This window comes from Oncorhynchus masou, chromosome 28 (assembly GCF_036934945.1).
Source record: "Oncorhynchus masou masou isolate Uvic2021 chromosome 28, UVic_Omas_1.1, whole genome shotgun sequence".
Classification (NCBI taxonomy): Eukaryota; Metazoa; Chordata; class Actinopteri; order Salmoniformes; family Salmonidae; genus Oncorhynchus; species Oncorhynchus masou.
This window is the reverse complement of record NC_088239.1, coordinates 71491779-71513965: the sequence shown is the minus strand read 5'-3', so window position 1 is coordinate 71513965 and position 22187 is coordinate 71491779. Positions and strand designations below refer to the sequence as shown.

The following is a 22187-nucleotide window of genomic DNA, read 5'->3' as shown; positions in this document are numbered from 1 at the left end:
CACTGTGTTGCTCCACGTGATGTGAAACCTGGGTTTGGGGTTTGTTTGAATTTTAACACAGAATCTCACAGAGGTGAGCTAGCTGGCAGATATGGCTGTGCACACACTGTCAATTATAACTCAAACATGACATGATTATGTGTGTGTGTGTGTGTGTGTGTGTGTGTGTGTGTGTGTGTGTGTGTGTGTGTGTGTGTGTGTGTGTGTGTGTGTGTGTGTGTGTATATATATATATATATATATATATATATATATATATATATATATATATATATATATATATATGTATGTCAAAATGAGTGAAAATGTAGGAATGTGTGAGTGCACAAGTTTGTGTGTTTGTGAAAAAAGTAAGTGTGTGTGTCACTGCAGGGGAATTAAAGTAGTAAACATCTTCATGTGGGGGCAGGCATTACGTGGCTTGATAAACCTGTAGTTATTTGCTCCACATCTTTATCTTCAATATTAATCCCTCCTATACTTCATCCTGAAATAAGAGCGAGACCTAGAGAGAGAGTATTATATAGCCTTTGGCAAATCAGACCTCCATCCTGCTCCTCCCCCCTATAGGCAGAAACTTAAGCAGGAAGCACCTGTGGTAAGGACTGTTCAACGTTGCTCTGTTCCGGGTCGCTTCTGGGACGAGTATCGACGTATACGCATAATCTGTGACGAACTACATAGAGGCTGTTGTTCCTACTGTGACGATTACAACTTATCCAAACCAAAAACAGTGGATAGACGGCAGCATTCGCGCAAACCACCACATTTAACCATAGCAAGGTGACTGGGAACAAGGACTTGTTCAAACAGACCAGTTATGACCTCCATAAGGCAATTAAAAAGCGGCAAAACGACAGTACAGAGACAAAGTGGAGTCGCAATTTAACGGCTCAGACGCCAGACGCATGTGGCAGGGACTCCAGACAATCACGGATTATAAAGGCACAGCCATCTACGTCTCGGACACTGAAGCCTTGCTCCTGGAAAAGCTAAACACCTTTTTCGCCCGCTTCGAAGAAAACCTAGAGCCGCCGACATGGGCCCCCGCCGCTCACATTGGCCCCCGCAGACTGTGTGCTCCTGATCTCCGTGGCCGACATAAGTAATACATTTAAGCGTGTTAACACTGGCAAGCCTGCCGGCCCAGACAGCTTCCCAAGCCGCGTCCTCAGAGCATGTGCAAACCAGCTGGCCAAACTTTTAGTGGCCATGACTGCAGAGAGAAACATTTTAGTTTGAAAGTTAATTTCCTGCATTTCTATACATTCTGCCATGGGGAGAACAGAAAATTTTGAATTTTTAAAACAAGCCTTCTTTAAATGTCTTACTCATGTCGGCCACGGAGATCAGGAGCACAACTAAGCCGCAATGCTACAGATTTTGCCATGGGGCGGAGAGAAATTTCGTAATTTTCTAACATATTTCATGAAAGTCTACTCATTTCGCCATGAGGCAGAGATAATTGTTTTGTAGAATTACAGCAAATTTCCTGTAATTCTTTTTTGAATTTAATTCTTTTTTAAAAATTCACCCCAATTTCATGGTATCCAATTGGTAGTTACAGTCTTGTCTCATCGCTCCAACTCCCGTACTGACATAGGAGAGGCGAAGGTCGAGAGCGGTGCATCCTCCGAAACACGACCCAACTCAGCCGCACTGCTTCTTGACACAATGCCCGCTTAACCCGGGAGACAGCCACACCAATGTGTTGGTGGAAACACCGGTCACCTGACCGTGTCAGCGTGCATGCACCTGGCCCGCCACAGGAGTCGCTAGTGTGCGATGGGACAAGGACATCCCTGCCAGCCAAACCCTCCCCTAACCCGGACGACACTGGGGCAATTGTGCACCGCCCCATAGGTCTCCCGGTCGCGCCCGCTTGCAACAGAGCCTGGACTCGAACCAGGATCTCCAATGGCACAGCTTGCACAGCGATGACCACTGCGCCACTCAGGAAGCTACATTTCCTGTAATTCTACCCATTTTGCCATGGGGTGGAACAAAATATTTGTAGTTTTAAAGCAAATTTCCTGCAATTCTACATATTTTGCCAAGACTTATGTTATGTTATGATATCGGAGTGAGAGTAACCCAAAAAAATCTAATGGGGCCCACTTGAGGTCAGGGCCCCTGGTCTCATGGTCCCCGGTCAGTATTCAGCCATGATTACTGAAAGTTTAGATAGCTGGCTAGAGTAATTTACCAATGTAAAAATTGTTAGCTGGCTAGACTAATTTACCAATGTAAAAATTGTTAGCTTGCTATTTTTTTTAAATTTGACCTTTATTTTACTAGGCAAGTCAGTTAAGAACAAATTCTTATTTTCAATGACGGCCTAGGAACAGTGGGTGAACTGCCTGTTCAGGGACAGAACAGTACCTTGTCAGCTCGGGGACTCGAACTTGCAACCTTTGGGTTACTAGTCCAACACTCTAACCACTAGGCTACCCTGCCGCTAGACTAATTTACCAATGTAAAAATTGTTAGCTGGCTAGACTAATTTACCAATCTAAAAATTGTTAGCTGACAAAGCTAATTGAGTGAATGTCAATGGTTGACATAAGAGAAACTGCTGATGCACAACCAAATGTCGAACTTGCATATTCCACTATTCTAACTATCAAACAGTAAGTTGAGACCCTGACTGGGGGCGGGGTCTAGTGGCCAGGGGCCCTAAGCGATTGCTTATGTCGCTTATGCCTGGAGCCGGACCTGGAGTGAGGTGGTGAAACATCAAGGGATGGAAGACAGAGAGGAGAAAGGAAATAGGTTGACTCCATGGAGTTGGTGCTTGAGAGAAATGAGAGGAGACATTATTGAATAACATTGTTAGCCAATCATTGATACAGCAGCCATCATGGATGTCACAGAGGCTCAGTGCTCTTACCTTCCACCTCCTCCTCATCACAGACATGCTTGACAAAGCATGCCCCTCTGTCCAGCACTGCCTCATCCTCCACCCTGCAGGAACAACAGGAGCACTGTGAGAACGGGGGAATATACCTTGAACACTAGTGGAACAGGGGAATATACCTTGAACACTAGTAGAATGGGGGAATATACCTTGAACACTAGTGGAACAGGGGAATATACCTAGGACACTAGTGGAACAGGGGAATATACCTTGAACACTAGTGGAACAGGGGAATATACCTTGAACACTAGTGGAACGGGGGAATATACCTTGAACACTAGTGGAACAGGGGAATATACCTTGAACACTAGTGGAACAGGGGAATATACCTTGAACACTAGTGGAACAGGGGAATATACCTAGGACACTAGTGGAACAGGGGAATATACCTTGAACACTAGTGGAACGGGGGAATATACCTTGAACACTAGTGGAACGGGGGAATATACCTTGAACACTAGTGGAACAGGGGAATATACCTTGAACACTAGTGGAACGGGGGAATATACCTTGAACACTAGTGGAACGGGGGAATATACCTTGAACACTAGTGAACACTAACACTAGTGGAACGGGGAATATACCTTGAACACTAGTGGAACGGGGGAATATACCTTGAACACTAGTGGAACAGGGGAATATACCTTGAACACTAGTGGAACGGGGGAATATACCTTGAACACTAGTGGAACGGGGGAATATACCTTGAACACTAGTAGAACGGGGGAATATACCTTGAACACTAGTGGAACGGGGGAATATACCTTGAACACTAGTGGAACAGGGGAATATACCTTGAACACTAGTGGAACAGGGGAATATACCTTGAACACTAGTGGAACAGGGGAATATACCTAGGACACTTGTGGAACAGGGGAATATACCTTGAACACTAGTGGAACAGGGGAATATACCTAGGACACTAGTGGAACAGGGGAATATACCTTGAACACTAGTGGAACAGGGGAATATACCTTGAACACTAGTGGAACAGGGGAATATACCTTGAACACTAGTGGAACAGGGGAATATACCTTGAACACTAGTGGAACAGGGGAATATACCTTGAACACTAGTGGAACAGGGGAATATACCTTGAACACTAGTAGAACAGGGGAATATACCTTGAACACTAGTGGAACAGGGGAATATACCTTGAACACTAGTGGAACAGGGGAATATACCTTGAACACTAGTGGAACAGGGGAATATACCTTGAACACTAGTGGAACAGGGGAATATACCTTGAACACTAGTGGAACAGGGGAATATACCTAGGACACTAGTAGAACGGGGGAATATACCTTGAACACTAGTGGAACAGGGGAATATACCTTGAACACTAGTGGAACAGGGGAATATACCTTGAACACTAGTGGAACAGGGGAATATACCTTGAACACTAGTGGAACAGGGGAATATACCTTGAACACTAGTGGAACAGGGGAATATACCTTGACACTAGTAGAACGGGGAATATACCTTGAACACTAGTGGAACAGGGGAATATACCTTGAACACTAGTGGAACAGGGGAATATACCTTGAACACTAGTGGAACAGGGGAATATACCTTGAACACTAGTGGAACAGGGGAATATACCTTGAACACTAGTGGAACAGGGGAATATACCTAGGACACTAGTAGAATGGGGGAATATACCTAGGACACTAGTAGAACGGGGGAATATACCTAGGACACTAGTAGAACGGGGGAATATACCTAGGACACTAGTAGAACGGGGGAATATACCTAGGACACTAGTAGAACGGGGGAATATACCTAGGACACTAGTAGAACGGGGGAATATACCTAGGACACTAGTAGAACCGAGGAATATACCTAGGACACGGGTAGAACAAGATACTATACCTAGAACATAAGTAAAACAGGGGAATATACCACTGTCAACATTAATTGAGCCCGAAACATGTCCTCAGGACCACCAGCAGCCAGTCCACATATTTGTTTAATTCCAACACGAGCACACCTGATTCAACTAATCAAGGGCTTGCTGATTAGTTACCACATTTGAATCAGGTGTGCTTGTACTGGAATAGGTCAGATATGTGGAAAGGCTGGGTCAGGGTGTCTCGAGGACCCGGTTGGGAAACAATGAGCTACATGATTGGATTAATACAGAGGCTGAAGCATTCTGAACAGGATGTGTGTGTCATCACACCAGGGACGTCGTTCAGCCCAAATCCCCTATTGTTATGAGGGTGACACACACAAAGCCTTAGTCCTCCATCTGGCTCACACTTGCTGCGTCTATCTCTCACTCTATCACCTGAGTCCTTATTTGTGAGTCACGTGGGCTTCTTACAATGATCTGCCCTGGCTGTCAGGATTAGCCTAGCTTTACTTAGGAGTGAAACCTTCTCTGAGCACACAAATACAAACACACACACACACACACACACGGGAAGCCTCTCTACTACAGTTATCTGCAATAAGAGCCTAGTTACTAGATCAAGAGCACCGTGTTTATTTTGATCTGTTATGAGCCCTGTTGAAAAAAGTATATTATGCACACCACCTACCGTCTATATCCAGATACATGCAGAGAAAAGAACATGAACAGATTGATTATCAAGCGAAGGTTATAAACACTCATTAGATTCCATGTAGAAGATCTCAAAAGAGAGTTATTTTATGCTCATGTACTCATTCTAAGGCAACAATGGAAAAGTCCTCCTGCTACAGGTAACCTCCTCCACTTCTACTAACCTGCTTAAGTTTGCAGACAACACAACAGTGGTAGGCCTGATCACCGACAACGATGAGACCTGGCCGGGTGGTGCCAGAATAACAACCTATCCCTCAACGTAACCAAGACTAAGGAGATGATTGTGGACTACAGGAAAAGGAGCGCCGAGCAAGCCCCCATTCTCATCGACGGGGCTGTAGTGGAGCAGGTTGAGAGCTTCAAGTTCCTTGGTGTCCACATCAACAACAAACTAGAATGGTCCAAACACACAAAGACAGTCTTGAAGAGGGCACGACAAAGCCTATTCCCCCTCAGGAAACTAAAAAGATTTCGCATGGGTCCTGAGATCCTCAAAAGGTTCTCAGCTGCAACATCGAGAGCTTCCTGACCAGTTGCACCACTGCCTGGTACGGCAACTGCTCGGCCTCTGACCGCAAGGCACTTCAGAGGGTAGTGCGTACGGTCCAGTACATCACCGGGACCTCTACACCAGGCGGTGTCAGAGGAAGGCCCTAAAAATTGTCAAAGACCCCAGCCACCCCTGTCATAGACTGTTCTCTCTACTAACGCATGGCAAGCGGTGCTGGAGTGCCAAGTCTAGGACAAAAAGGCTTCTCAACAGTTTTTACCCCCAAGCCATAAGACTCCTGGACAGGTAACCCCCCCCCCCCCCCAACCCATTTTACGCTGCTGCTACTCTCTGTTTATCTTATATGCATAGTCATTAACTATACGTTCATGTACATACTACCTCAATTGTCCCGACCAGCCAGTGCTCCCGCACATTGTCCCGACCAGCCAGTGCTCCCGCACATTGTCCCGACCAGCCAGTGCTCCCGCACATTGTCCCGACCAGCCAGTGCTCCCGCACATTGTCCCGACCAGCCAGTGCTCCCGCACATTGTCCCGACCAGCCAGTGCTCCCGCACATTGTCCCGACCAGCCAGTGCTCCCGAATTGTCCCGACCAGCCAGTGACATCCCCGCACATTGTCCCGACCAGCCAGTGCTCCCGCACATTGGCCCGACCAGCCAGTGCTCCCGCACATTGGCCCGACCAGCCAGTGCTCCCGCACATTGGCCCGACCAGCCAGTGCTCCCGCACATTGGCCCGACCAGCCAGTGCTCCCGCACATTGGCTAACCGGGCTATCTGCATTGTGTCCCACCACCCGCCAACCCCTCTTTTACGCTACTGCTACTCTTTGTTCATCATATATGCATAGTCACTTTAACCATATCTACATGTACATACTTCCTCAATCAGCCCAACTAACTGGTGTCTGTATATGGCCTTGCTACTCTTATTTTCAAAGGTCTTTTTACTCTCATTTTATTTCTTTATCTACACACACACACACACACACACACACACACACACACACACACACCTTTTTTTCGCACTATTGGTTAGAGCCAGTAAGTGAGAATTTCACTGTAAGGTTGTACGGTCTGTTGTTTTCGGTGCACGTGACAAATAAACTTTGATTTGAAGGTCAGGTCTGTGTTCCCATGAAACAAGTCTACATATTTACACCCAACCTATTTAGCAATCCAGCATGCACATACACACAACCCCACACAGTTGTGCATCGTCCTGACAGACAAACACTAATTCTTTCCTTTATTTCAGACATGTCAAACGGTTATTGTGCAATCACAATAGGAGAGGGCAGAGTATCCTACGACAATGGAGAAGGACAACATAAAATCAGTTCAGTTTCTGTTATTCACTCCATTCAGTTTTTATTGCCCATCCTTTTCATCGGAAGGCACAGAACCTGACTTAATAGAACATAATAGAACTAAGTTCTTGGATAGCAACTCTGCAGGTCTCAAGAAACACAATGCAACTCCATTGCCTTGGTCAGATACTCTTTCACATTCCCATGACTGACCAAACACAGCATGATGTCTATGAGAGCGTGTGTGGCTGTGCTTATACCTGCCCGATGTCCCGGGCTGGAAATTAATTATTTGCGGGATTTCTTCAGAGCAGGATTTCTACACACTCGTTACACAATGTTACACCATTAAAGCATGTGCATGCATGCATGCATGCATGTCCTGCAGGTATTTATTGGTGTCCATGGTAATATGGTTCCTATTTGTGCATACTGATATATAGGCCTACTTGTGTATTTTGCCTAAAGCCATACGCCTGACAATGATAATACACCTGCCAGTCAGAGCGGAGAGAACAAAACAGTTTGTGCCAAAAACCTTCTGCAGGACAGGTAAGTTCCTGGTGTATAAGGAAGCTCAGAGCTCATGTTTAGTTCCCTGTCCAAGCGTTGGATCACTTTGTGGGGCTAAATGGCCTACAGCTCTACCCTGATCCCTCAGCCAGCTGGTTCTTCCTGGAGCAGGGAGGCCTATAGGAATGTAGCCCATAGGTGACTTTAGTTTCAAGACCAGATGTTTAGACCCCATGGAGAGCCAGTCTCAGTCAGAACCAACAGCACAGGGAGAGGAGCAAGAAGGAGAAAGAGTAAAATATTAACCCGTAGGCTTAGGTTAACCAGAACACAAAGACAGTTTGCTCATTTTTCATCTTTCTACCCCCTTCTTATTTTCTCTCTCTCTCCATCTTGCTGTTCCCCTTCTTATCATCCCTCCGTCTCTAAGAAAAATCTGCTGTTCTGCCCTTGAGCAAGGCAGTTAACCCCCAACAACAAGTGCTCCCGAGTGTCCATGACGTGGACGTCGATTAAGGCAGCCCCCCGCACCTCTCTGATTCAGAGGGGATTGGGTTAAATGCAGAAAACACAGTTCGGTTGAATGCAGCCAGTTGTGCAACTGACTAGGTATCCCCCTTTCCCTTTCCTCCAGCTTTCAACACAGATCATTAACAGGATGAGGTCATAACTGTGACCAGCATCCCTCCTTCTCACTTTCCTCAGATTTTTATCAATAGAAAATGTACTTTAACTTATCAATAATAATCCAATATAGTCCTGTAGACATGTTCAAATTAGGGGTTTTTTGCAGATAAAGATGTGGTATTTAAAATTAAACTTCCAATATTCACCAGGAATATCCAGTTTGTTCCTTAATTCGAGTACCTTGGACGGCAAGGTAGGCTAGGGAATATTTACTTTCTCCTTTTACACTGCCCCACCCCAGGCCAGAATAAAGCTGCTATACAGTTTGTGGGGGGTTGCCTCTACACAAACCACTAAATAAGCAACAACAGGAAGGATACAACTTGTTCCTGAGACAGATAGCACCAACTAGCATCTCATCTTCATTTCCCCAGCGGAGGGACAGCCTTATCACATTATCTGGCCTTGAGATATGATTGGGGCCAGAGCATAACCATAACATTAAAGCAAAGCCCCAACATCAAACACACAGGGGAGAGGAGTAGCCTGGGGGCCTGGCGTTGTGCCATCCTGCCAAGAGCTGACAAATATTGGACTCTGACTCTCCTTTGGTTTTTCAGTCTTGAAAGAATGGAAGAAAGAATAGAGGAATGGTTGAGTTTCAAGAGTTGAGCAGCATCAAAGCAGTCTTGAGTTTCATTGTGAAGTATAGTAGGGAGTAAAATGGAGGGGTTGTACTGTACTCCATCTTCATCTCCCACCATTCTCCTTGTCCTGTTTCTTCTACAGTCTCTCTAGGACAGTATGTGCCTTCCTGGTAAGAACAGTTACAGAGCGTCATCTCTGTCACACAGAGAGCATGCCATTGGTTCAGCCAGCCCCTCCAGGTTACTACATGCCTTCCAGGCAAACAGCTATAGAGAATCATCTTATATTTGTCAGAGAGCCGGCTAAAGCTTCAGTCAGTCATCCAGCCAGCCAGTCAGTCAGTCAGTCACACAGTCAGTCATCCAGCCAGTCAGTCAGTCAGCCAGTCATCCAGCCAGTCAGTCAGTCATTCAACTAGTCAATCTCTCAAGAGTCCCTGAGGTGTCATTGGTGATGTGACGAAGTCAGCTCTTCCTCTGAGGCTCTGGGGCTCCGTTTAAGGACTTAAGGAAATGTCTGTTCGGACAGCTGCAGGCGCAGAGGGAGAGTGAGAGAGCCTTGGAATGTACAGGGTCAGGGGTCATTCCTATTCACATTAACTAAAAAGATGAGGAAGATCTGGTTGGTGGTTTGAGAGGGTTTCCAAGAACCCTCTCGGAGTCTCAGAAAGCCACATTTCAACATTTTTAAGTTGTATGTTAAATCAAGCAATAATGGTCCAAGAGTGAATTAAGTTATAGTGGCTTACTTCCATCCTTTTATAAAAGCTTAAAAAGGATACACCCAGAGGAAGTTGCTGCCACTATTTCAACTTAATTTCCTGTCCTTGAGAGGAAATGCACGTTTAGGTTCCACCGAATGAAAGAAATGACAAAGGCTACTTGTAGATTTTCACAAATTGGGTGTCGGAATTTCCATGTGGCATTGTTAAACATCAACAACCTGCTGTCAGTATAGCTAGCTAGCATGCTAACCTCATCAAGCTAAATGTTATCAGTTGTTGCATTTTACTACACCGTCATCAAAAAAATTGCCAGCTGGCTCTATGGCTGGTTCTGGAGCTGGATTTGTCATAAGTATTAATTTAGTGAAAACTTTGCCACAGATGCAACCACTGGTCTCTTTGACCATTATTATACCATCTACAAAGTTTTGTAATCTTTCATAAATTGCAGCTGAGAATCCACCATAGAAATAGTTAGGAATTATAGGATGAAGCACTGGTAATATGGATAACTATTGAAAGATACAGACTAGCTAAAAAATAAATTAAAATAGAAAAATTATGAAATGTTCCTGGTTTAAAAAACGTGGGAGGTGCAAAAACCCCTACACCCCCTGAAAATAATGTGTATGTCATATCATAAGAAAAGACACCACATTGACACTGATTTGCACGAAGTGGACACTTCGGATGTCACTTCAAGCCCAAATATATAATTATTTGACTAAACTATGACTTATTGATTTAAAATCGTTGTGCAACACCCATTTTAATTTTTAAACCATTTTCAAATAAGGCTGTAACATAACAAAATGTGGGAAATGGGTCTGAATACATGCACTGTACATCAACTTTAAAAAAGGCACATGTAGCCTACATATCAATACATACACAAACTATCTAGGTAAAATGGGGGAGAAGCATTGTGCCATGAGGTATTGCTTTATCCATTTTTTTAAACCAGGTTTGCTGTTCATTTGAGTAATGGAGATGGAAGGTAATGATGGAAAGTAATGAGATGGAAGGAAGTTCCATGCAATAATGGCTTTATATTATACTGTACGCTTTCTTGAATTTGATCTGGATTTGGGGACTGTGAAAAGACCCCTGGTGGCATGTTTGATGGGGTTTGGTGTGTCAGAGCTGTGTGTAAGTTGACTATGCAAACAATTTGGAATTTAACACAATGTTTCTTATGAAAGAAGAAGTGATGCAGTCAGCCTCTCCTCAACTCTTAGCCAAGAGAGACTGGCATGAATATTATTTATATCAGCCCTCTGATTACAATGAAACGCTAAATGTCCTGCTCTGTTCTGGGCCAGCTGCAGATTAACTAGGTCTTTCCTTGCAGCACTCGACTGGACAATAATTAAGATAAAACTAGAGCCTGCAGGACTTGCTTTTTGGAGTGTGGTGTCAAAGAAGCAGAGCATCTCTTAATTACGGACAGACCTCTCCCCATCTTTACAACCATTGAATCTATATGTTTTGACCATGACAGTTTACAATCTAAGGTAACGCCAAGTAATTTAGTCTCATCAACTTGTTCAAAAGCCACACCATTTATTACCAGATTCAGCTGAGGTCTAGAACTTTGGGACTGATTTGTACCAAATATGATCCTCTAGACAGGTACAAAATCTTTAACGGATCCAATCATGTAGCATTTACTGTACATAGCCTTCAAGTAGCATTTAGTTTAGCATTCGCCATGATAGCCTTCTTCTTCTGCACGCAGAGGGTGCGAAGGGGTGAGGCAGGGAGGGGAGGGGATGCAGCCGGTTCAAGTAACAGAGTGATGTGGCAAGGCTAGAATGAAGGCCCTAAGAGGGGGAGGGGGGAGAAGCGAGAGAGAGAGAAGAGTCATGTTGCAGCAGGCTCGATGCTGGGGATGGACGGGGTCATGGGACTAGAGCTCCTACCACACCAGGGGCCCCATATACCCCCAGGACAGGAGCCACATAATCAGCCTGTGATGAGGTTTCTAACAGGGTGGGTCTTATGGGGAACACTGCACAGGGATGGATGTACACACACCGAGGGGTGCAGGGCTAGACGTACAGTATACCCACACCAGTGGTGGGCGAGAGATGTGGAATGTTCAGCATTCCCACCTCGGTAAAAACAAGATCCTTTCCCCCTTTTCAACATGAATGAAAAACATCCTCACAAGAACATATTTTTTGTAAAGCCGCCACATGGGTTGACTCTCACCTTGTCTGACACACACATTCTATACTATATACATTCACCTCTAAAATTACTGGCAACCACGATGACGATACTGTATAAAATACTGTACAAAATAAATCATATAAATACTGAGCTATATCGAATGCACAATTTTGGGGGGAAATTATTTTAAACTAAAACAAAATCTCTTTCTCTGAGCAATTGTATAACAAGTAATAAAAACATTTTCAGAAAGATAGGGATAGCAATAATTTTGACTCCCTTTGTGAGGTTAACAGCACTGAGTCTTTTCTAAAATGTTTTATGAGATTGGAGAACACATTGGGAGGGTCTTAGACCAATCCTCCATACAGAATCTTTCCCTGCACTTATGGACTGCCCTCTTCAATTCAAACCACAGGTTTTAAATGGGGTTCAAGTCCGGAGACTGAGATGGCCATTGTAAACATTTTCTTTTGTGGTCAATTAATCATTTATTTCTGGATTTTGATGTGTGCTTGGGGTTAGTGTCTTGCTGGAAGATCCACCTGAGGCCAAGTTTCAGTCTCCTGGCAGAGGCAACCAGGTTTTTGGCTAAAATGTCCTAGTAGCACCACTGTTGTGCGTGGCTATTTCCATGTCATCTGACCATAGCGTCGGTTCCAATCCAAGGGATTAGCAAACCCCGAGCGTTTGCATTTGTTGATTCCTCTAAATAAAGGCTTTTTCTAGAAAACCTTCCAAAGAGCCTATTGACATGGAGGTGATGTCTGATTGTACACGTGGGAAGTAGATGACCCGAAGATGCGACCAAGTTCCGGAATTCTCCAACTTTGGCCCTTGGATTTTTATTTTCCTCCTGAACCATTGTCCTCACTGTGTATCCTTTTAAACTTGGATTAGCTAACACAACGTGCCATTGGAACACAGGAATGATGGTTGCTGATAATGGGCCTTTGTACGCCTATGTAGATATTGCATTAAAAATCTGCAGTTTCCAGCTACAATAGTCATTTACAACATTAACAATGTCTACACTGTATTTCTGATCAAATTGATGTTATTTTAATGTACAAAAATGTTTGCTTTTCTTTCAAAAACAAGGACATTTCTACGTGACCCCAAACTTTTGAACTGTAGTTTATTTGCAAAACTTGCGCACACAACGTGGGCAGTCTGGTCAGCATGTTAGTCAAGGCCCACATCAGTGGCTCAGGGGGAAGAGCAGGTTGAGGACCTTGATTGCCTGCACCCTGGCTTCCCTAGCTCTCTCACATGGTTGCTTTTGCAGTGTGCTTGGAAAAATATATTTGGGAAACTTACTAACAGCTCTAAAGGATTGTACAAAGACTATCTTTCCTAGTCGCTGTGCACTTTTAAGGGTGCACTATGCAGAAATAGCTCTGCCATTTGCTAAAATTCAAATAGGTCACACTAAAAATTGTCAAAGACCCCAGCCACCCCTGTCATAGACTGTTCTCTCTACTACCATATGGCAAGCATTACCGGAGTGCCAAGTCTAGGACAAGAAGGCTTCTCAACAGTTTTTACCCCCAAGCCATAAGACTCCTGAACAGGTAATCAAATGGCTATTGTTCACCTAATACCTTTTTTGCACTATTGGGTAGGGCCGGTAAGTAAGCATACGACACCTACAGTAAGTCTACTACACCTGTTGTATTCTACACCTACAGTAAGTCTACTACACCTGTTGTATTCTACACCTACAGTAAGTCTACTACACCTGTTGTATTCTACACCTACAGTAAGTCTACTACACCTGTTGTATTCTACACCTACAGTAAGTCTACTACACCTGTTGTATTCTACACCTACAGTAAGTCTACTACACCTGTTGTATTCTACACCTACAGTAAGTCTACTACACCTGTTGTATTCTACACCTACAGTAAGTCTACTACACCTGTTGTATTCTACACCTACAGTAAGTCTACTACACCGGTTGTATTCTACACCTATAGTAAGTCTACTAAACCTGTTGTATTCGGCGCACGTGACAAATAAACTTTGCGTTGAATTTCAGTTTGTGACAAAACAAGGAAGTATATTGTAGAGAATCATTGTGCCATCTAAACCACTATGATATATATTTTCCATCACCAAAAATACCGAAACTGAAGACCAAAAACTAAATGTAAAAACGGGAAGTGTAGAAATAGTGCACATTGAAGCAGTAGATCTGGGGCTGAGCTCCCTGCCATCCAGGAACGCTATACCAGGCGGTGTCAGAGGAAGGTACAAAAAATTGTCAAAGACTCCAGCCACCCAAGCCATAGACTGTTCTCTCTGCTACCGCACGACAATTGGTACCGGAACGCCAAGTCTGGAACTAACAGGACCCTGTATATCTTCTACCCCCAAGACAAAAGACTGCTAAACAATAGTGCTAAATAACTAGTCAAATGGAAACACGAACTACCTGCATTGCCCTTTTCTTGCACTAACTCTGTCGCAGCAACACACACACACACACACACACACACACACACACTGAACTCTACCCAAACACTCACACCAACACCCACCCACACATAACATAAGCACATATGCATAATGATGCCACACAAACACTTTCACTCTCACCACATACACTGCTGCTACTGTCTTATCTATCCTGTTGCCTAGTCACCCCTACCTACAGCGCCTTCAGAAAGTACTCACACCCCTTGAATTGTTGTGTTACAGCCTGAATTTAAAATTGAGATTTTGTGTCACTGGCCTACACACAATACCATAATGTCAAAGTGGAATTAAGTTTAGGTTTTTTTTTTAAATGAAAAGCTGAAATGTCTTGAGTCAATAAACACTCAACCCCTTTGTTATAGCAAGCCTAAATAAGTTCAGGTGTAAAAATGTGCTAAACAAGTCACATAAGTTGCATGGACTTATTCTGTGTGCAATAATAGTGTTTAGTTAATTATTCAAATATCATGTTAATCGCTGTACCCCACATATACAGATAATTGTAAGGTCCCTCAATCAAGCAGTGAATTTCAAACACAGATTCAACCACAAAGACCAGGGAGGTTTTCCAATGCCTCGCAAAGAAAAGCATCTATTGGTAGATGGGTCAAAATAAAATAAAAAGCAGATTCTGAATGTCCCTTGAGAGTGGTGAAGTTATCAATACATCCAGTCAAATGGAATAGAGGTGAGCACAGGCAAAATCCTAGAGGAAAAGCTGGTTCTGTCTGCTTTGAAATAGTCACTGGGAGACAAATTCACCTTTCAGCAGGACAATAACCTAAAACACAAGGCCAAATATACACTGGAGTTGCTTACCAAGCCGACATTGAATGATACAGAGTGGCCTAGTAACAGTTTTGATTTAAATCAGCTTGAAAATCTATGGCAAGACTTGAAAATGGCTGTCTAGCAATGATAAACAACCAACTTGACAGAGCTTGAAGAATTTTTTTAATAATAATGTACAAATATCGTTCAATCCAGGTGTGCAAAGCTCTTAGAGACTTACCCAGAAAGACTCACAGCTGTTGTCGCTGCCAAAGGTAATTCTAACATGTATTGATTGACTCAGGGGTGTGAATACTTATGTAAATTATATATTTACGTATTTGATTTTCAATAAATTTGCAAAAATGTCTTTCATTTTGTTATTATGAGGTCTAGATGGATCAGTGAAAAATATATATTTAATCAATTTTGAATTCAGGTTGTAACACAACAGAATATGGAATAAGTTAACGGGTATGAATACTTTCTGAATGCATTGTTCATGTACATAGCTTCCTAGTCTTCCTCTATTACCTGGTTCCCCTGCACATCGGCCCAGTACTGGTACTCCCTCTATATAGCCATGTTTTATTTTACTCGTTATTGTTATTCACTGTGTATTTATTCCTGTGTCTATTTCCATTATTTTTCATCTTTAAACTCGGCATTGTTGGAAAACGACCCTGTAAGTAAGCATTTCACTGTTAGTCTACATCTGTTGTTTTTGAAGCATGTGACAAATAAAATTTGTTTTAGGTTACAAAATCTAACCCGCATAGCACTTAATCACCCTAAAGCGTCTGTCACTGGTTTCCTGTATCCGCTCTCTAAAGTAAAGACAACAGGAAACAACGCACTGATAAATCCAGACAGTAAGTAGATGGGGGCTCCCAAGTGGCGCAGCAGTTTAAGGCACTGCATCTCAGTGCTAGAGGCACCACTACAGACCGTGGTTCGATTCCAGGCTGTATCACAACCGGCCGTGATTGGTAGTCCAATAGGACGGCGCACAATCAGTTCCCACTGTCGTCCGGGGTAGGCAGTCATTGTAAAAAAAAAATATTTATTTATTTCACCTTTATTTAACCAGGTAGGTTGAGAACAAGTTCTCATTTAAAATTGTGACCTAGCCAACATAAATAAGAATTTGTTGTTCTTAACTGACTTGCCTAGTAAAATAAAGTTAAAATTTAAAAAATAAAGATGACATCATGACAGAAAAGAATGATTTCCCTGTCAAACATAATCCGATTAGTGGGCCAGTCACTGAGAAAACTAAATATAAATAATGAGGAATCATATTTTTTAGTAAAGGTATTTTACAATGTGGTTCCTTGTCAAACTATGAAGCAATAAATGTATATTGAATGAGTATGTAAATTATTCACAAGGAGATCACAAATGGCAATATATCTCAAAGATTCTCTCTGCTCTATTTTTCATTGCATGTGACCAGATGATCTCTTTTCCACCACCCAGTTTCTGCTTCAGACATTTTTACCAGAATAAATCTACAGCATGAATGGATTACATATAATGTACAAAAAAAACAAAGAGTGGATGTCAGAAGGTGAATTCACCAATTTGTAAGTCGCTCTGGATAAGAGCGTCTGCTAAATGACTTAAATGTTAAATGTAATAATGTAATCTGGAGGTTTAGATCTAAGGAGAAAGAGCGTGTAGTTTAGAAACCTATACAACCAATACCAAACTTTCCACCAGGGTGCATGTTCCTGAGAGGCAAGCGATGTTGGTTGGCTATACCATAGATGATCTATTATATTAACAAGAAAGTTGAGTGTCTGCTCTAACAACGAAAAGACATGTCCTTGAAGATGGAATCCAGACAGTCAGGCGGGACCAATCTAGCCAATGAGAGGGCAGATATTCACGTGAACAACGGATAACGTCTATATAAAGTCGTTTTTCGCAAAGTTGCCGAAATGCCACGTTCTTCTACATATCAGTGCAATCAAAACATAAACATTACGAAACTTCTATTCGATCAAATAAGCCCGACTTTGCAAATTAGCAATTACATTTTTTGTTTTACAAATTCACTCAGTCACCATACAAAAAAATCTCACTTTGTGGTCTTATTTTCGTGGACAGATGTTGTTAACCGAACGTAGAAAACGTAAAAGAAATGCCTGAAACTAGATCCACAACACAGACGTTAAGGACAAGAAAAAAAACGTTGTTTTAAGGTTATCTTCTGTACTGTTCAACCAATCCAGTAAATGTGGAGGAGGAGTTAATATAAGGCGCCACCCTCTTGCCAAGTTAATGTCCAAAAGCGGAAGTCGTGTCACATACCTTTCTATTTCCCCTGAAAACCGGAACATCCGGTTGTTAGGGACTCAGCAGAGGCTAGGGCGGAGTAAACGCTCTCGCTTTGCTTCTTCCACAGACCGAAGGAGAGTTACCACGTTTTGTGGTGTTGTCAATATTCAGACATATATGTATTCATAAATTACTTCACCCTGACGAGCGATAACACTTGGCTCTGGTGTCTTATTTAGACACGTACAATCTATTGGTTGTGACAGGCTCTCGGAAAAGAAGATTATCGTGCACTCTCATGCCTCAGCCTTGGAGAAGCGGCGGTAACAGGCAGCTTATCCAGACCTCATTTGTGTTTAAGATCTGTTAGCTACTGAGAATTAATCAATGTAGGGTGCTAAATATTTAACGTGGCTAATTGGCTTTACCACAAGGCACCTTCCTTGAATGGTTGTAATTGATTATTTCATAGTTTCCCCCTGTTTTTAAGGTTTCTCAAAAGGTAAACAATGCCATGCCATAAAGATTTTCCATGATGGAACACTTTTGGCGACAAAATGGCTTTGCGTAATTACGCGTAGATTCCAGTATAATGGCCGAGGTTAGCGTGTGTTGAAATATGAACTCAATCCAAGTAGCTAGTATTAGGAACATCTGCTAACGTTACTCAGCAGTAACGTGATATGCTATTAAATTACCTCACTTCTGACCGGGACAATATTTGAAGCGCAACATGCCCAGTCCAACAGACACCACCAAAACCACATAGTCTAGTGGAAAATAAATATTAACTTTAGGAAATGGTCACTAAAAAAACTGTTTCATACTCACTTGTTTTTATCGGTGCTCATTCTGCCGGAGTTTTGTCCAGCTTTTCCTCGGGGATGACTCCAGAAGACTGAAGCCGATGTCCCAATCGCCTTGCTCAATGAAAGCAACAAAGTTGTTGAGATTTGTTTCAAAACAATGCGTACAAACTGTATTACACGAAACAATTTAGCAACGTTTGTCTCACTCCATTAAGCAACTCTCTCCTGCCTTTGAGAAGAAAGAATAGACTTAAAGAAAAGTTATTCAAATGCGTATACAACTATCTGGCAGTAATCAATTACATTTAATCGGTTCGACAACACATATAGAAACGGACTTTTAGATTATGTATACCGCGATAGCTTTTATCACACCATTCTAAGTAAATATTCGAAGTTTCGCGATCGTTTTCGTATTTCTCTGCGCGTGTCTGAAGAAGCTCTGAGTGCGGCGTGTCTTTTTCCATTTTTTTAAGTTCCATCCCTCTTTCAACGTCACGCCACAAGTGGGAGGTAGAGGTCAAAAAGTTAGAGATATTGGGCTCTGCTGGATTTCTAGTTATCACACATCTTTCCAATAATGAATTTCTCAGCAGCACGGTGTACAAAGAAAAAAAAGTAAAGGTGAAACTGATGCGTAGGCCTATGTTTACCATCTAAACAAATGAATTATGGGTCAACATTCCAAGGCCTATTGATAAGGGATAATTATAAAATGTGAAATCACCAAATTACAATTTTTTTACCCATTTTTTTTGTTGTGGTTCATAAATATAGGCTAATGATTAATATATATGATTAATACATTTATCCACTACTATGAATTAGAAATTGCTATTTCTTTTTGTACTTTTTGGATTATGTGTATTGTTATTGTATCCGTGGAGGCTGGTGGGAGAAGCTGGTTTCCATATGTGTGATACCGTTCCAGCCATTACAATGAGATTGTCCTCCTATAGCTCCACTGCTAGATAAAAATTTAAAAAACTTTGTTTAGAATTTTCAATGACTGTCTAGGAACAGTGGGTTAACTGCCTTGTTCAGGGGCAGAACGCTAGATTTTCTTTTGACCTTGTCAGATCGGGGATTATATTTTGCAACCTTTCGGTTACTTGTCCAACACTCTAGCCATTAGGCTACCTGCCACCCCATATTACTACACTGTTGGAGCTAGAAACATAAGCATTTTGCAGCACATGAGATGACATCTGCAAATCTTTGTATGCGAATAAATAAACTATAACTGCACTAAACCACCTACACTCAAAGTTCATCTATATTTCATGGCCATGATAGGTCTATCATACAGGTACACATTTACACCTGACAGCCTCTCTTATTGTGTAGATTCACCGCCTGTCTGATTATCAACTCATTTCTAAGTAAATTGGTAATAACAGATTGGTTTGCAATTTAACACTGCCCGCGGCACCTTGCTCAGCCTATAAAGCTCAAAGACCCTCCAGACCAGGAAGTTAGTATAGCTCCATCTTCTAGGCATATGCTATGCACTTCAGGTAGGCTTTGCAGGGACCAACTGGGAATGTTTCCTCAAGGATCCCACAAAACATCCCTATGGTCCTTCATAATGGTAGCCTATTTTTTTTGCCGTTCATAAAACATCCCAAATGACTACCAATGAAGAAATACATGTTTTTCCCCCCTTTCTCATTCATATTGAAAAACACACAAGGCATGAAAGTGAAACCAAGCTATCCAAACTCATTATAGTACCCATGCAGGTCAATACATTTAAAAGGCTTTAAATATATATTTATATATATACAAATGATCAGGGGCGCAACTTTGGTTTCAGAAGTGGGGGGGGACATAATTATTATAATTTATTTTTTATCAGGTCAGATAAACACTTCCAACAGCCTACCGGACTGCTCGGAGGTGTCTGCATGGTCCGAAAGCACACCCGTGCCTCGTTTTGTATCACATTCCAATGATAAGACTGGGGGGGGACAAAAATGCAATTTCAGAATGTGGGGGGGGACATTCCCCCGTTCCCGTCCACAGTGAAATTGCGCCCCTGAAAATCATTGACATCATTAATTACAAAACGGCATCAAATACAGTGTCACTTTGTTTGACAGGTTCCACATCTCCTCACTGGCTCCCCTCCAGGGCAAACTGTGACGGTGATCTGCTAATGTTTACAAGGTACTGAGAAACTCTTTGACCTTGATGAAAAGCACACAACAAGCTGTTAGCACATCATGAATAATGAGTGTAGTGAGTGTAATTAGTGCTTCAGGTCAGTGCAAGTGTTTGATGTGGATACAATGTGGAGCAATGCTTGGATGTGCGAAAGGATGACAGTACTGCAACTGGACAGGAAGTAAAAGATTAATTCATATCAATAACCACATTTCCATCAAGTTTTTATTTGAGTAAAGTCATACCTTATTAAAAAAAATGTGTTCCATGGTGGAATCTTTTTGTGTCTGTAAAATTAATTATGTGTGAAATGGCGGTGAAAACGCAGATATTGATATAATAACCATCATATGGAAGTAAACTTAGTGTCACGTGATGATATGGTGTGTGGTCCTCCTACTACAACTCCGGAAACCATGCAGTTTATTAGGATACAGATTAAATTATGATGAACTTCACAGGGTGGTGAAAGTGCACGGTGATGAACTTGATGCTGCTTTACAATAAATATAGAGGGTCTTATTCTGGTGACATGATGATCGATGCTTGACTGCCTTTTGACCAATACAAATATTCTCGCTCTTTATCCATAATAATCTAATCATGTAGACTAGCCTACTGTACCAGCACAGCCTACCTGCACTGTGTCTGTGAGGTGTTGGTTTGAGCGCACGTGCCAAGACCAGAATAGGCACATTCTCTATTTAACCCAGCAGTTTTTGTGACAAAACTATCCGTTGAATTGAACTTTTGATTTTTATTCGATACATGAAAACTTAAGCAAAAAAAACAATTTTGTGCACTGTCATCACTTACCCATTTTTATCTGCAGCAAGTCCATTTGTCTCTTGGGCTCAAACATACAAAGGCTCCGGTTGACTGGGCCTCCTTCAGAGCACTATGAAACAAATTTGCAGGATTGACCAGGAAATCCAAATCCGATTTATATCTAAATGCAGTCACAGAGAACCTAAACAACCATACAAAGTTCTGGAAGCCAATCAAATCAGTGTCAGGTTCTAATGTCTCCTCTGACCTTCCTGACCATTTATTAATGGTGGATTCTAGTGAAGTGAAGGATAAAGCTGATATTGTATGGGGTTTTTAACAAGCACTTCATATCTGCTGGCTCAATTTTTGATAATGGTGGGTCCCAGGCCTCTAATGTAAGCTCTGTTACAGTAAACTAAGATATAGGCCGTCATGTGAACCATTTTAACTTTGAGCCTGTTTCTTATGCTGAGGTCTAGGAAGCACTAAAGGCAATACACACTAAAATGTCTGCAGGTCCAGACAACCTGGATCCCTACCTCTTAAAGGTAACAGCTGGTGTGAGATCTGAACTTGTGGCTCACATTTTCAACTTGAGTCTCTTGACCAATTCCCTACCCAGCATTTGGAAATCATCTTATGTACTCCCACTGCTAAAGGGTAGAGATCCCTCAGATGCTAATAACTATTGTCCTATCTCCAAACTCCCTAACCTGGCCAAAGTCAATGAATCCCTAGTGAACCCAGTTAAAAAACTTCTTCATTGAAAAGAACATACTGAGTGGGGTTCAGTCTGGCTTTAGATCGGTGCACAGCACCACAACTGCAGCTATGGCAGTGACAAATGACATCACTAATGCACTTCATAAAAAGCAGCATTGTGCTACTCTGTTGATTTATCAAAGGCAT

At 42.3% G+C, this 22187-nt stretch overlaps 1 protein-coding gene across 2 annotated transcripts in view; it reads right to left on the bottom strand.

The window, feature by feature from the left end:
* Positions 1-18804, bottom strand: part of LOC135518188 (electrogenic sodium bicarbonate cotransporter 1-like) — a 93237-nt gene extending 74433 nt beyond the window's left edge. Inside the window, exons 1-2 of one of the 2 annotated variants that reach the window (XM_064943154.1) lie at positions 18364-18804; positions 2891-2964 (exon numbers count right to left, since the gene is read on the bottom strand). In XM_064943154.1, the coding sequence (XP_064799226.1) occupies positions 2891-2964; positions 18364-18383 (94 nt within the window). In that variant the 5' untranslated portion in view covers positions 18384-18804. The remainder of the gene's footprint in view (positions 1-2890; positions 2965-18363) is intronic. The other variant, XM_064943153.1, reaches the window with a different exon arrangement.
* Between the last annotated feature and the right edge of the window lie 3383 nt (positions 18805-22187).